Source organism: Panthera leo, chromosome A3 (genome assembly GCF_018350215.1).
Source record: "Panthera leo isolate Ple1 chromosome A3, P.leo_Ple1_pat1.1, whole genome shotgun sequence".
Lineage (NCBI taxonomy): Eukaryota > Metazoa > Chordata > Mammalia > Carnivora > Felidae > Panthera > Panthera leo.
This window is the reverse complement of record NC_056681.1, coordinates 65,095,704-65,110,581: the sequence shown is the minus strand read 5'-3', so window position 1 is coordinate 65,110,581 and position 14,878 is coordinate 65,095,704. Positions and strand designations below refer to the sequence as shown.

The following is a 14,878-nucleotide window of genomic DNA, read 5'->3' as shown; positions in this document are numbered from 1 at the left end:
CAGGAACTCTGGAAAAATACTTGATAAAGGAGAGAGAATTGGATTTTGACTGAAAAATAGTTAGGGAATTCTTGCTTTGGTTGAGTTTGTGCCATCTGCATCACTTAGGCAATCCCAAACAGGCTAGCTTGTGAAATTGTAAACTCCATACAGGCAAGGTCTATATGTCATTTACCACTCCATTGCCAAAATGAATGCCAGGTATCAGTCCTTCACACTTGAGCTGTCACGAGGGCTGGGGGCGGTTGAGAGAGTAGCCCCTGAACACTAGTGTGGACTGCTACTCAGACTCTTCCTAAAGAAAAACTCCTGGCACTACTCTGCTGTCATGCCATGTTTTCTCTTCCCTAGCCTTCTGCATAAATTGGTGGCAGGTATAGCCTGTTGAGTTTTATGAGTGTGTGAGTGTTACTTTTTTCCCCCAAAGAGTTGACTTTTGATTGTAGGTTTTAAATCTTGGTTTTTCCAGCACGTGTAAACTTATCCTTTACTCATTGTTAAAAATTAAACTTTTTATTTCTAGATAATTATAGTTTCACATACAGTTGTAAAAAAACAATACAGAGACCGTGTACCCTTTAATTTCTTCCAGTGATAACATTTTGCAAAACGATAGTAAAATGTTACAACCAGGATATTTACATTGATAAAATCCAGGGATCTTATGAGATTTCTCCAGTTTTATATGTGTATATCTGTATGTTTAGTTCTGTGCAGTTTTATCACATGTATGCCTATGTGTATCCACCATCCAGAACAGTTCCATCACTACAAGGATCCCTAGTATTGCCTAATATTTGCCTTTTTGTAGCTGCATCCACCTGTCTCCTGACCCTTACCCCAGTCTCTGACACCCAGTAACCACTAATTTTGGGGGGAATGTTATATAAATCATAAATCATTAATATTATGTAAAATTATTAAGTGTGTAACTTTTTGCAATTGCCTTCCCCCCCCCCCCCGCCTCCATTCAACATAGTTTCCTTGAGATTCTTCCAAGCTATTGTGTGTACCATAATTTGTTTCTTCTTATTGCTGAATAATATTCCAGAGCATTCAGTTTTTCTCTTTTAATTCTCATGTGTTCTATTTACCATTTGATAGAATAACTCTGTGGCTATTGCTGATGTTGATTTGGAAGACAGAAAAAATAAGTTGGATACTGTGCAGACTCTGAAAACAGCAAAGACAAAACGGAAAAATTCAGCTCAGTCACCTTCAGGTCAGAGGACCAAAAAGCTAAAAGTTGATGAAGAAGGCAACAGGGCCAGCACCATAGAGAGTGGGCACGAGGCTGCAGAGATGCCGTCCACAAGCACCATGTGGGAAGGTGCGTGCAAGAAGGAAGAGAATGGAGATGACTTTACATTTGGTCAGTCCCCTTTAAAGAAAATGAAGACGGAAACATGTCCCCAAGGGCAGCCTGTGAGGCTTCCAGCAAATGCCACCAATATTAAGGAGGAGGTGGAAATGAACTGGGACATAGTACAGGTATGTGCAGTTGCTTTCTGGCGTTTTAGTTCATTTGATTCCTTTCTGTTTCACTAAGTAGGAGTGGCACTGGCTAAGGAAAGGGTTGGGAGTTTTTAGTTCTCTTTTGTTTTGCCAGTGATTTCCGGAGGCTTTGGGCACTGGTTCCTGTCCCAGGTACGCCGTTGTGTATTATAGCACTCATCATCACATCATCGCCAGCTCTTGAACTACGAGCTATGACCTTGGGCAAGGTTGGTCTCTGCCATGGTGTTGGAGTGAACATGCACTTTGTAGAGAGATTGTACCAACAGACTGGGCCTTCAAAAGTTCATTGTTAAGTTTTTGTTTTGAACTTGGCCTGTGTTTCCCTGTAAAAGTAGGTGAGTGATTAGGTCGTTAGCCATTAGTACATCTCTAACTCGTAATGTAATGTTGTAATATACTATAAACAAGGCTAGAAATTTCTTAGGAAAATTCTTCTGAATTTCAACTTGAGCTGCCATTGACTTCTCCCAGTTTCTTGACTGGCTTTGGGAATGGCAGAGAAGACCTGAAGAGTGACTTTTAAAGAGTGATTCTCAACCTTCTATGTGTGCCAACACACTCTGGGGGACATCTCAAACTTAATTATGGCAGTGCCCATCCGGGTAGATGGGCATGACCTCCCTCTTTCTTACTTGTCTTGTGGTGATTCTGATGTAACTTCTTCTGTTTCTGTGAATTACTGCTCTGCAACCTGGGGCCTCTGCTGGCTTCTCAGCCTGGGACTGTGTGTGGGTTACCTTTTTCTTCAGAGGAACATCGCCAGTAATTTTTAATTATGATTTTTCTTTTCTCTGGTCCACTAAGGAATAGGATGCTGCCTCAGAGTTTTCTTCTCATCTTTGTTCCTCAACTAAATAGTTCAAAGTTTCTTGGAGAAACAGTGTATAATTAGGCTCCTTTGTATACCATCTTTTTCCTTATTCACTTAAGCCTACAAAGAAATGTTTTAAAAGGATGGTTTATGGACCACCTGTATCCGATTCATGTGAAGACTTTCTTAAAATGCAGACTCCTTGCTTAGTTCCAGTCCAGACTCACAGGGACAGGTGGATATGTCCCACTTTCTTTTCACTAACGCTTACAAGCTTATTTCTGTTATTGACACAGATCTGCCTCTAGTAGTGGACAGTGAGCAGGAGGGAGGGGGGGGGGAAGGTTTCAAAGACGATGAAGTCTCTTGAAGTGTGGTTGTAAGTTCTTCAAAATTAAGGGCTCCTTACTCTGTGGTACCTTGCTTCACACCCATCCCCTAATCTATGTAACAGAAAAAGAGAAGAAAATGGTCCTGCCTTACCCAGTTGTCTCTCAGTTACAAATAATACAAAACTACTTGTAATGAGTTTAAAATGAAAAGAGTTTATTTATTACCAAGAACACCGAGGTCTTTCAAAGAATGTAAGGGACAAAGTGTGATCAAGTCTCCTAAAGGCCTTGAACCAGAAATTGAAAAACCATGAGGACTTGAGGAAGATACTTTCTCACTTCTCTCTCTTTCCTTTCAATTCCAAGCATTGTTTTCTCCTCCCCTCCCTTGTCGGAAGTGATTTTTGACAGCTCAAACAAGCGTGTCCTTGGAATCTGGCACTCCTTGCTTGTGAATTAGGAGAAGTGGTTGCTACAGCGGCCACCTTCACTGAGCACCCTGACAATGAGTAAGCTCAGCATTTTCTAGGTGGGTTTAGGGGTTGCCTGGGGAACTTTAGGTGTGATTTGCATTTGGGTTTTTTGTTTAACCAGATGTAGTCATCCTTGTCCAACCCTGAGTTACTTTTTCAGACAATTCTTGTGATATATATGGATCTTTTTCATTCCTTTCTTATTCCCCATAAGCAGCAGAGAATAATTTTATCTTGGCACTGCATTCCTGCTTCCAAACATGGTTGACAACAGTGGCAGGTGTTAGGGGAGAGGGGATTGAGAAGAGTGAGATTGACCAGTGCTGAGTCTGATGATCAGGAAGGCCTTGAACCTGTGGGTGAGGACCAGACTAATTGAAATGGCTTTGATATGCATATTATCTGCCACAGAACACAATATATGGCCAAGGTCTTTGGGAAATCCTGAAAAATACTTAGTAAGGAATGGTCAATGGAAATTAATTATATAGAGATTATTAATCATTACTAATTGAACATGTGGGAAATGTCTTTTATATTTCTTTCATTTTGTGTGCTGTTCCCCGTGGCTCCTGCCCACCATGACACCATGACCTTCTGTTTTTTTCCCTTCGTGGTGTGTTTCTCAACTCTGAAAAGTCCACTGATTTTTCAGGACATCACCATCTTGTTTGGGGACGGAAAACTGCATTGCCATTACTTAAGTACTTAAGTTATTTATAGACTTCATTAGAAACATACTTTGTGTCCATTTCTTAATCAGGCTTTGGGGATCTCTGGATCCCTTGAGCAGAAGCAACCTATTCTTCAGCCCTTTCCCCAAAACTACAAATGTGTGGTCACTATCAGAAACTGGTTTTTGTTAAACACATTATATCATTATGCAAATATAATATAAACACCATGACCTTTATGAGAGTTTGAAGAGGTGACTAGCTACAACCAATTTTTGAGAAAAATTAAATGCTTCAAAATGGTGATTGCTATTATATAGTTTCTTTATTTTGAGGGGGCTGGAAGTAGGTGAGTAGAACAGCCACATATAATATATTAGTAAAGTTTGCTAAATTAGGTAGGAAAAGCAAGCCAACCCTCTTTATTAGCCATTTTTCTTGCAGGAAATGATCAGGATGATGGGATGACAAAACTGGGGAAAGAAGGGGGACAGGAAGGAGGTGGGTGTCTCTAAATTGGCTTTTTCACTGTAGTTTTGCACATAAGCACACACCACCCATTAGGTTACCTGTTGTTCCAGGAGAGATTAAGTACAACAATGGAATTAGCCCTTTTTGTTTCTTTAATTCATCTGGTATTTGTGATGGGCTTTAAAAAAACCCCAAAAAACTGAAGGGTGCCTGGGTGGCTCAGTCGGTTGAGCATCTGACTTCAGCTCAGGTCGTGATTGTGCTGCTCCTTGGTTTGAGCCCCATGTCGGGCTCTATGCTGACAGCTCAGAGTCTGTAGCCTGCTTCTGATTCTGTGTCTCCCTCTCTCTGCCCCTCCCCCACTCATTCTCTCTCTCTCTCTCTCTCTCTCTCTCTCTCTCTCTCTCTCTCTCAAAAATAAGAAACATTAAAAAATTTAAAAAAACCTGTTTTTGAAGTATGTATACGGAAAATTATACTTAAGTGTATAGCTCTTGAATATTTGAAAGTGTGACCATGTAACAAGCTTCTAGTTCAAGAAACAGAACCTTACCAGCATCCTACAGTACTCTATATGGTCCAGTTTCCTGTCGTCTTTCCTATAACCACTATTGATTATAACAGCATAGTTTTTCCTTTTGCAGTCTTTAAGGAAGCTCCTGTGTGTGATAAAATAAGTGATATAATAAAAATAAATAGACCAGGGTAAAGAGAACAGCAGGGATCAAAAGCTTTTCAGAAAGGAGGTGTCCAACTGCTGATTTGGAGATGATTTTGAGTAGAAAATTGCATCTCTCAATTCTCATTAGGGTTGAATTTAATTTAGATGTTCTTTTAAAATGTAGATGCTGCCCGGGTGATTAAAGCTATAGTTTGTTGATACCCAGATGTTTCCTTTTTTAACTGAGGGAATCGAATATAGATTTGGAGAAGTAAATCTCAGGACACTCTGGGAGAAGTCCATTTTGTTGGAAGTTTAGACACCAGAGGGCAGTATGAAGGCACCATGTTTCATCTCTAGTGGGATTCAGGAAGAGAAGTGAGGATGTTTGATTAATTTATATTTTTGCCTGAAAAAATCATCTTGCTTTGCACACATCAGATTTTTGAAAAGGTAATATAGCTTGTGGAACTTTAGGCAATTTAACTTTTTTGGACCTCAGGTTTTCTGTCTCTAAAATGGGAGCACTAATACCTATCATATAATTTGAATTAATGCTGAATAAGTGAAAATGTTTAGAACATAATAAGCCCTATTCAAGTGTTAGCTTCAAATGACAGTCACAAAAGGTGCTTCTATAATTTAAGTGTTAGGGTTGAAAAAAATCTTGAGACTGCCTTCCTTTTTACTTTACTCTCAGTCTTATCCACCAGTTAACTATAAATATTATTAGATATTAGCAAATGTGAATAGTTTAAAAGTAAAAACTATAGTATTTCTCTGCCTTACCCCTACCTATCCCTAAGGTTTGGTCTCTGCTTTTAACTCCTTTAGTTATGTCTTTGTTGTTCACCTTGTTCTTCTGAAACACAGATTTCTGGGCCCCACTCAGAGTTTCTGGTTCAGTGGATCTGGGTGGCATTCAAGAATTTGCATTTCTGACAAGTCCCCAGGTGATGCTTATGCTACTGGCTTGGGGACCACACATTGTGAGCCACTTGCTCTAGTCCACAGATCTCATTGACTCGTAAATGTCACAGGGTTCATAGGGGGATTGACTCAACAACTGCAATTCAGTAATGAGCAGATCATTATTGAGTGGGTTACTGTTGAGTATAGAATAATGTTCAAACCTATATGGAATTCATCCCCTATCTCCATCCACCTTTCCATTTTTCACCTCATCTCAATACCCCTTGTACATTTTAGCATTGCTGAACTTAGAGCAATTAAAAAAAATTTTTTTTAATGTGTATTTATTTTTGAGAGAGAGAGAGAGACAAAGCATGAGCGGGGGAGGGGCAGAGAGAGAGGGAGACACAGAATCCGAAGCAGGCTCCAGGCTCTGAGCTGTCAACACAGAGCCTGATGCGGGCTCAAACCCACGAACCGCGAGTAATGACCTGAGCTGAAGTCAGATGTTCACCCGACTGAGCCACCCAGGCGCCCCTGAACTTGCAGCAATGTTAAAATGTGCAGTGGTTTCTCATCAGTGGCTTTTGATATGCTGTTCTCTTCCTGGAATTCCTGCCCCTATTGGCTGCCTGGAGATACTTTCATTCTCTTTGGTGCTTTTCCATCGCTGCAGAGTTAGATGTTTCTACCTTTCATTTGCTCTTAAAACAATCCATATGTGCTTCCTCAGAGTACAGATCACACTATATTTCAACTTGTCTGTCTGTCTTCTTTCTAGCTTGTAAGCTCCTTGGGAAGAGGGACTTGGTTTTTTACATTTGATTTTCACTGGCTTGGTATGGTTATTGGCATATAACATGAGCTAAAATAAACGTTTGACTAAATTAAGACAGAAGAAATTGGGTGATTTGGAGGCCCAAGCGTGGTGACTGCTTATGGAGGGAGTTCTCTTGTCTTAAATTTCAAGGAGCAAATCTATACAAGCAGCAGCATACACTCCCTTAACACATATGATGCTTCTGGATTTGTTAGGACCTAGTATGACCCAGATGTGGAAGTTGGACTGAGTTGGAGCCCCTTTCAGTTAACGGTAGCTGAGGTAGTTTAGGGTAGTGGGAACCCATAGGTTGCTGTAACAATCACATGGTTCCAAAATAATGAGTATTTTGGTCATTTTCATTTCTGCAATCTATCTTTCAGAATCTGGCCTATCTTTTAAGAAAGGGCCAGCTGAAATACTACCCCTGGAGAAAGTCTTTCTTGATTACCTTTCTCTTCTCTGAAAACATTATATCACTGGCACATCCTGTTTTATTTGTACTTATTTACATTAACGTTTGTTCTCCCTTCTAGATTGTTTACTCCTTTAGAATAGTGATATTTGGAACCACACTTGGGAAGGGATTTTATTTATTTTTTTATTTTTTTATTTAAAAAAAATTTTTTTTTTTTTAACGTTTATTTATTTTTGAGACAGAGAGAGACAAAGCATGAACGGGGGAGGGGCAGAGAGAGAGGGAGACACAGAATCGGAAGCAGGCTCCAGGCTCTGGGCCATCAGCCCAGAGCCTGACGCGGGGCTCGAACTCACGGACCGTGAGATCGTGACCTGAGCCGAAGTCGGACGCTCAACCGACTGAGCCACCCAGGCGCCCCGGGAAGGGATTTTAAAACTGTGCCACAGTGGCTGGACTTTTACCAGTAGGTAGATAAGAGTCATTGGAGCCTGTGTTCAGAAGAAAAAAAAGAGAAAAAAATACAGAATTCATTATGTCTATGTTTTAGAAATATAATCAGGGGCTCCTGGGTGGCTCAGTTGCTTAAGTGTCCCACCCTTGATTTCGGCTCAGGTCATGATCTCACAGTTTGTGGGAGTGGATCCCTGCCTTGGGCTCTGTGCTAACAGTGCAGAGCCTGCTTGGGATTCTCTCTCCCCCTCTCTCTCTGTCCCTGCCCTGCTTGCATGTGCTTGCATGTGCTCTCTCTCTCTCTCTCTCGCTCTCTCTCTCTCTCAAAATAAATAAATAAACATTTAAAAAATGCATAGAAATATCAGCAGTAATGCAGAGGCTGAGTGGAAGGCATAGAAAACAAAACTGCTCTGTGGTTCAGATAAAATAATGATACTAGCAGAAAGGGAACTCGAGAGGAAATAAAAGACATTTTAGAAGTTCAGTTTGCTTCCTTGGTGACAGATGAGATGGTCATGATAGAGAACACACAGCGATACTGAGGACATTGATTAGAATGCTTTTGGTTGCAATAAGAGAAAACCCATCTCAAACTAGCTTAAGCAATAAAGAAGATTTATTAACCTGTATAATAAGAAAGTTTGGTCATTGCACTGAAACAGTCTTTCCACGATTATCTTAGCGCTGCCATCCTCAGCTTCAGGAGTCTAACATGTACAAGCTGTGTTTCTCCAGAAGAAGAAATTGTACCTGGGTCCGGAGTTGAACCTAGATTTTGAGCTTCATGCTGATTGGACTAATCTTTCTGGCCACACTCTGGCTGTCAATTATAAAAGTCATTTTTTTTAAAATGTTTTATTTATTTCTGACAGAGAGAGGGAGAGAGAGAGAGAGAGAGAGAGAGAGAGAGAGAGACAGACAGACAGAGCATGAGTGGGGGAGGGACAGAGAGAGACTGAGACACGGAATCCGAAGCAGGCTCCAGGTTCTGAGCTGTCAGTACAGAGCCTGATGTGGGACTCGAACTCACGGACCGCGAGATCATGACCTAAGCCGAAGTTGGACGCTTAACTGACTGAGCCACCCGGGCACCCGTCTGGTTGTCAGTTATAAAACAACTGTGTTATACTTGTGGACAAAATGCTGTGAAGGTAGAGTTGAGGTCAAGTGCTCTCAAGTCGCATGGCTGCTACATAATGAGAAGGTGTTGTTGGAGGAGATAGCCATAATATTCCTGAGGCTTTCTGTGGTGGAAGATGATGTTGGCTGGAGTAAGAAAGAAACAGGAAGAGGTTCAGGTTTGAGAAAGCACTGATAAGTGATTTTTGGAGGGGTCAGGGAAGATAGCAAGAAGAGCATTTCTGAATGAGGGAGCAACCTTAGGAAAGCCTCTAAAGAGGGAAGCAGCTGGGCTTGTTCTAGAATTGAGAAAAAGCCTTTGGGGCTGGCATCTAATAAGGGGAAGGGGAAGGCTGGAGGCTCATGTTTTTTGAGTTGTGGTAAGGAGTTTGGATTCTAAATGTACTGGGAAATCATTGAAAGGTTTTGACCAGTCAAGTGACATGATCCAGTATACATTTTAAAAAGGTAATTCTTGTTGGTTCACGGAGACTAGACTAGAAGGGATTGGAGTGGATGCAAGAATAGTTGAAGGCTACTAAGTAGTCCTAGATTGAACTAGGTGGGTATGGGGAAGAAGAAATGAAGAGCAGTGATGAACTAAAGAAATATTTTGCAGTTAGAGTCAAATGTACTTGTGATACAGTATATTTAAGAGTTGAAGTAGACAAAAGGGTTAGGCTCTTAGTTTTCTGGCTTGAACTGCTGTTTGGATGTAATAAGGGGAAAACTAGAGGAAGTTTCAGAGGAAGATCACTTTGTAAATGCAAAGTGTGAGATGCCCATTATGTTTTCAAGAGAATGTGTCAGGTAGTTGGCTAAACGAGTTGAGCTTACGTGGAAGAGAGCTGAGGCCAGAGATGTGATGTGGGGGTTCTCACTCACCAGAAGCTGGTATTGATACATCCAAGTGTTGATAAGATGTAGGCCTCAAAGGGCGACTGGGTGGCTGAGTCGGTTAAGCGTCCAACTTCGGCTCAGGTCATGATCTCGAGCCCTGCGTCAGGGTCTGTGCTGACAGCTTGGAGCCTGGAGCCTGCTTCGGATTCTGTGTCTCCCTCTCTCTCTGCCCCTCACCCACTCACACTTTGTCTGTCTCTCTGTCTCTCTCAAAAATAAATAAACATAAAAAAAAAAAAGGTGTAGGCCTCAGGATTTAAGATTCCCAGTAGAGTGAGAGTGTACTTCATAGTCTCTGGACTACAGCCTTTTATCTCGTCTGTAGTTTTGAAATTCATTCTGTTTTGTATATTAACTTGATTTTGTTAATGAGTTGATTATGATAATTCTTTAATATTTTTCTGGGTTTTTTCCTTTCCATTTTTGGCTGATCTTGGGCATCAAGATTGAAATAATAATAAAACTTAATGCCTTATGTATTGTGCTTTGAAAAATCTTCATTTTTGAGAACAGTTACTGAAATTTGCATTTCCCTGTCTCTTTTTTTCAAACTGACTTTTCTGAACTTTTTTGCTTACATGTATATTCTGCTGAAACCTATAGGTTTGTTTTTTAAAAAAGAATTATTTCACATATGTAGTGTATGTGCATGATACAAAAGATTTATAAAAGAGTTTTCCTAATTAAGTCACCCACTTACCTTTTCTGAAAGTAAGCCATGTTCTTGTGAATCATTCCTTATCAGTTCACATAAGATTAGTTGCATGGTATTCTACTCTATCGTGTCATGATTTATTTTTTAGTTCCCCATTGTAGATTTAGGTTTTTGCTGACTTTTACTATTCTGGAAAAAGTTCTTCAAAAAATATCATTATATTATTATTATTATTATTATTATTATTATTATTATTATTAAAATGTTTGTTTTTGAGAGAGAGAGAGCTGGGGGAGAGGGGCAGAGAGAGAGGGAGACACAGAATCTGAGGCAGGCTCCAGGCTCTGAGCTGTCAGCACAGAACCTGACCCGGAGCTCAAACTCAAAAACCGTGAGATCATGACCTGAGTTGAAGTCTGACTCTTATTTGACTGAGCCATCCAGGCATCCCCAAAAATATCATTATAAATAATATAATTATCCAGGGGTATGACTATATCAGGATAAATTCCCAGGAGTGGGAATGCTGGGTCAAAAAGAGTTTATGCATTATACGTTTTGATAGATACTGCCAAATTGCACTTTCTCAATAGCAGTGATTGAAAGTACCTTTTACTGTCACTCATGCCAACACAGTGAGTTACCAACTCCTTGATCTTCACTGCTAATCTGAGAAGTGAAAATTGTGTCTTATTGAGCCCTGTAGAACTTGTTTACAGAGTGGCTTTGATTGGATTTTATTTAATTAGTAAACTGACTATTTTATGGTTGCCAGTACATATGTATATTTTTTTAAACCACAGCAAGTAGTTTCTAAGTGACTGGAGAACGATTATTTCATGCTATATTTAAACCATACGTTACAATATAGATGTGTAATTTTCAGAATTTTAAATAACTACATATCCTTAATTTGCAGGTTTTATCTGAGAGAACTAATATTGAACTTTGGGTTTGTGCCAACATTATTCGTCTCTTTAATGACGATAACACAATTCCCTTCATTATACGGTATCGAAAAGAACTCATTAATAACCTTGATGCTGATTCCTTGAGAGAAGTTCGACAAACCCTAGAGGAGCTCCGGTAAGAAACCTGGGAAGGGATGAATGTACTGTGAGTGGAAAGAGAGCCCATGAGCCAGTGAGGAGAAATAGTGAGGAAGTGAATGGCAGCATATTTCAGCAGTTACGCTGTTTTATTTTCTTGAATAGTCTGAATATAGTCATCTTCTGACAGAGAAAAGTCAGCTCTGTTTTCCTTATTTAGGTGTGCACTCCCTCTGCTGGAGTGTTTGTGCATAGCTTGAGTGCACATGGGGAGAAAGGAGCTTTGCATTAAAAGTGTGCACCTGAGAGTTTGACCCCATATTCTCTCAGAAATGACTGTGCATAACGGCAAAGGAAGGACACTTCTCCACAAAAGGAGAAAGGCACCTCTCCACAAAATACTTAATTACAAAGAAATAGAGTGCCTGCACCATGGAGAAACCCACAGATACTATCAAATGATCTAAAGTCATAAGTAACAGTACAAATGAAAAGTACATTTTAGTCTGAATCTTCAACAGCTTATTTAAAACTTCCCTCTTAAAACTATAAAGTCCCTAAATGGACTTTTTGGCAGTATAGAGTTTGGTGGGAAATCTGTCTATTTCCTTTTTCTGTTCTTTTAAAGGGCATGGTAGTTTGATATTAATGGGTTTTACGTTTTGTGTGGTTATAGAATGAAAAGCACCCTTTAAAAAATTATTACTCTGGTCTTACTGTAATAACTCAGAAATAAGCATACAAAGACTATCAGATTAACTGTAATTTTTAGTAGAGTTTATTAAAACACTCTTCACCATTTCTGCATTTATTGCATGTCTCTTACATGCCAGCCACTGTGATATCAGTGGGTGTGTTCTTCAACTTTATGACAATGTATATAGTCTTACCATCAAGCCATTCTAAAAGTGCTAAAGGTTATTTTTACAACAAGCCTAATAACCATCCTGTGATTTCAGGGGAACTTGCAACTCACTAGCATTTATTTCTACATCTTTTGTTGACTTTCTTTTAGTGCCAGGAGGATTAAAATGCTAATTGTGGAGAGTTACATTTCATTGAGAGGCAAATCAATTAGCCAACTCAGTGGTATAAATGACTAGTTAATCAGATTCAAGTCTTCTAGGACCAGGTTAGTATAATAAGGCATCAAGGGATATGAACTGGAGACCCAGACTTCTAACTGCTGCCCCTCTACTCCAGCAGATTACTGACATGCAGACTTGTCTACCCAGTTTGACAGCTTGTCCTATTTTTTAAAAGAACCCTTAATCTGAGTTTTTATGTAAAAAATTTCTGGGTCAAACAAAACCATCTACAGGCCACATGTAGAAGGCCAGTAGTTTATAAATTCTGAAGCTTTCTATTTAGGTGAAGGCAAGGTAATGAGGAAAATCTGAGGATTTGGGGATCTGAAGTTGGGGAAAGTGTCACAAACAAGCAAGAATAGTTTGTTTTAAAAATTAGAGGTATTCTAATAATATTTGGTTGTATGGAGAACAAATGGAAACTTAATGTCAAGATTATTATTATTTTTTCTTTATCTATAGAATTACTTCTGCAAAAGAGTTAATTCTCTGGGTATCTATTAATAGTGAAATGTATTGAATATTAGGAGAAGAATAGTTCTCTGAGTGAATGAGAGCATTGACTGGGGCTTGGAAGATCTTTTTATATTATATAGAGATTTGGTAACGAGTTATGGTCTTTATTTTTTTTAAGCTCAGCATTTTCTATTCCTGGAGCACTGCTTTTTCAATCTGTTAATTGCTACCCGTAAAGGAGTAGTGAAACTAATTTAGTAGGTCATTACCACTTTAACAAAAATGAAATAAAGAATAAAAAATGTAAGACTGCAGTTTATGTAGTAAAAGTAAATAGTGTTTCATGAAACTGTTTATTATACGTTTATATAACTTTACTATATATATTTATGTTATGTTTATATAATTTTATTATATATGAAATTATATATGTGTATATAATATATGCCAGATTGCAAAGTAAAAAATATGTTTTATTGATGGTCTCTGTTAAAAATGTGAATGAAAGAGGTTGATTTTGGATAGTAAGAAAAACTTCCTGAATTTTCTCTAAAGATGCCTTTCCTCCTTTTTATATGAAGACCAGTAGTTCATTGGCCTTTTGTCAAAATGACCCTGGTGGGCTTCAGCCCCTGAAAATAGTCTTGGGTTACCAGGAATGTAAAAGATACATCGATTGTAATCGAAGAACTCATGTGCCTCCTCTTTAATTTACCATCTTCTCTCTTTTTTTTTTTTCTTTTTTCATAAGTAGATTTAATTTTTTTCCATCAACCATTTCTAATAATGTATATTGTCATCTAACTTTTTTCTATTATTTTAGCAATTTCAGTTGCTAAATATAATGATAAGATTGTACATTCACAGTACAAAATCATCATAAAGTGGTGGAACAACTGTGCCTTTGCCCCTACCTGTACTTCGATTCCTGGTATCAGCTTTTTTCTCTGTGGTATCCTGGCTCTCTCCATTGGAGAACTGTGTTCAGAAACCAGTTATGGATGGGTGTTATGCATGCTGAGCCTGAGTGGTGATACCCAGTAGCAGTGAGCACATCTAGCACCCATAACTTGGTTTCTATGTACTATTCGTTTGATTGCAGGGCCGGGGCAGAGAAAGTAAAAGCCTGGAGTATCTTGTGCCAGAGAATAAGAAAGTACTCACAGAATGATGGGGACATGTCTAAAGAACACAGAAACTAGCTTGAAGAGGTTACTTCTGGTCAAATTTGGAACAATTTGAGCATCAAAATAAGTGTTAGTAATGGATTATAAAAAAATCATGAGTCCATGGTGATATAAATAAATTAGTGAATAAATTGAGAGTTTAGTAAGGAATGGGATAATTAAATAGTTTCAGAGCACCTCTCCACAAAATACTTAATTACAGAGAAATAGAGTGCCTGCATTGTGGAGAAACCCACAGACACTATCAAATGATCTAAAGTGATAAGTAATAGTACAAATGAAAATTATTTGCTGCCTAACAGGATGTAGTGATAAGAACATGGCATTACTCTGTTACAATATTCCTGGTCAGAGATAGACCATCTGAATCAAACTGTGAAGAAACATCAGAGAAACTCAAAAGTGTAGGACATTCTACAAAACAACTGGCCTGTAACATTCTAAAGGATCAAGGCTCTAAAAATCAAGGGGAGACTGAAATACGGTTTCTGCTTGAAGGAGACTGTAGACACATGGCAGTTATATACAACCCACTCTTAACTGAATTCACTATCATGGACATTATGGAAATACTTGGTGATACTTACATGAGGTCTGAGGATTAGAATATAGTAATATATCAATACCCATTACCTGATTTTGATGGCTATATTGTACTACACTTGATCTTAGCCAAAAGGCCGAGAAGCGATTGATGGCTATATTGTTACATAGGAGGAGATTCTTGTTTATAGAAAACATACACTAAAGTATTTGGGTGAAGGTAACTTATCCTCAAATGGTTCAGAGAGCGAAAATGTTTTTATCTCCCCTATAACTTTGTTGTAAGTTTGAGACAGCTTCATAAAGGATGTTTTGACATAGAAGTCTTGTATATT

At 38.9% G+C, this 14,878-nt stretch overlaps 1 protein-coding gene and 1 pseudogene across 7 annotated transcripts in view; one reads left to right on the top strand and one right to left on the bottom strand.

Annotated features, from left to right (window-relative positions):
- The window catches only part of SRBD1 (S1 RNA binding domain 1), a 204,855-nt gene that overhangs the window by 15,305 nt on the left and 174,672 nt on the right, over positions 1-14,878 (top strand). For all 7 annotated transcript variants that reach the window (XR_006200646.1, XM_042932179.1, XM_042932178.1 and 4 more), the window contains exons 4-5: positions 1,105-1,491; positions 11,140-11,306. Coding sequence is in view for 6 of the 7 variants with exons in the window: in XM_042932179.1 (XP_042788113.1) it covers positions 1,105-1,491; positions 11,140-11,306 (554 nt within the window). In the remaining variant the exon portion in view is untranslated. The remainder of the gene's footprint in view (positions 1-1,104; positions 1,492-11,139; positions 11,307-14,878) is intronic.
- Positions 14,588-14,692, bottom strand: LOC122216778 (annotated as a pseudogene).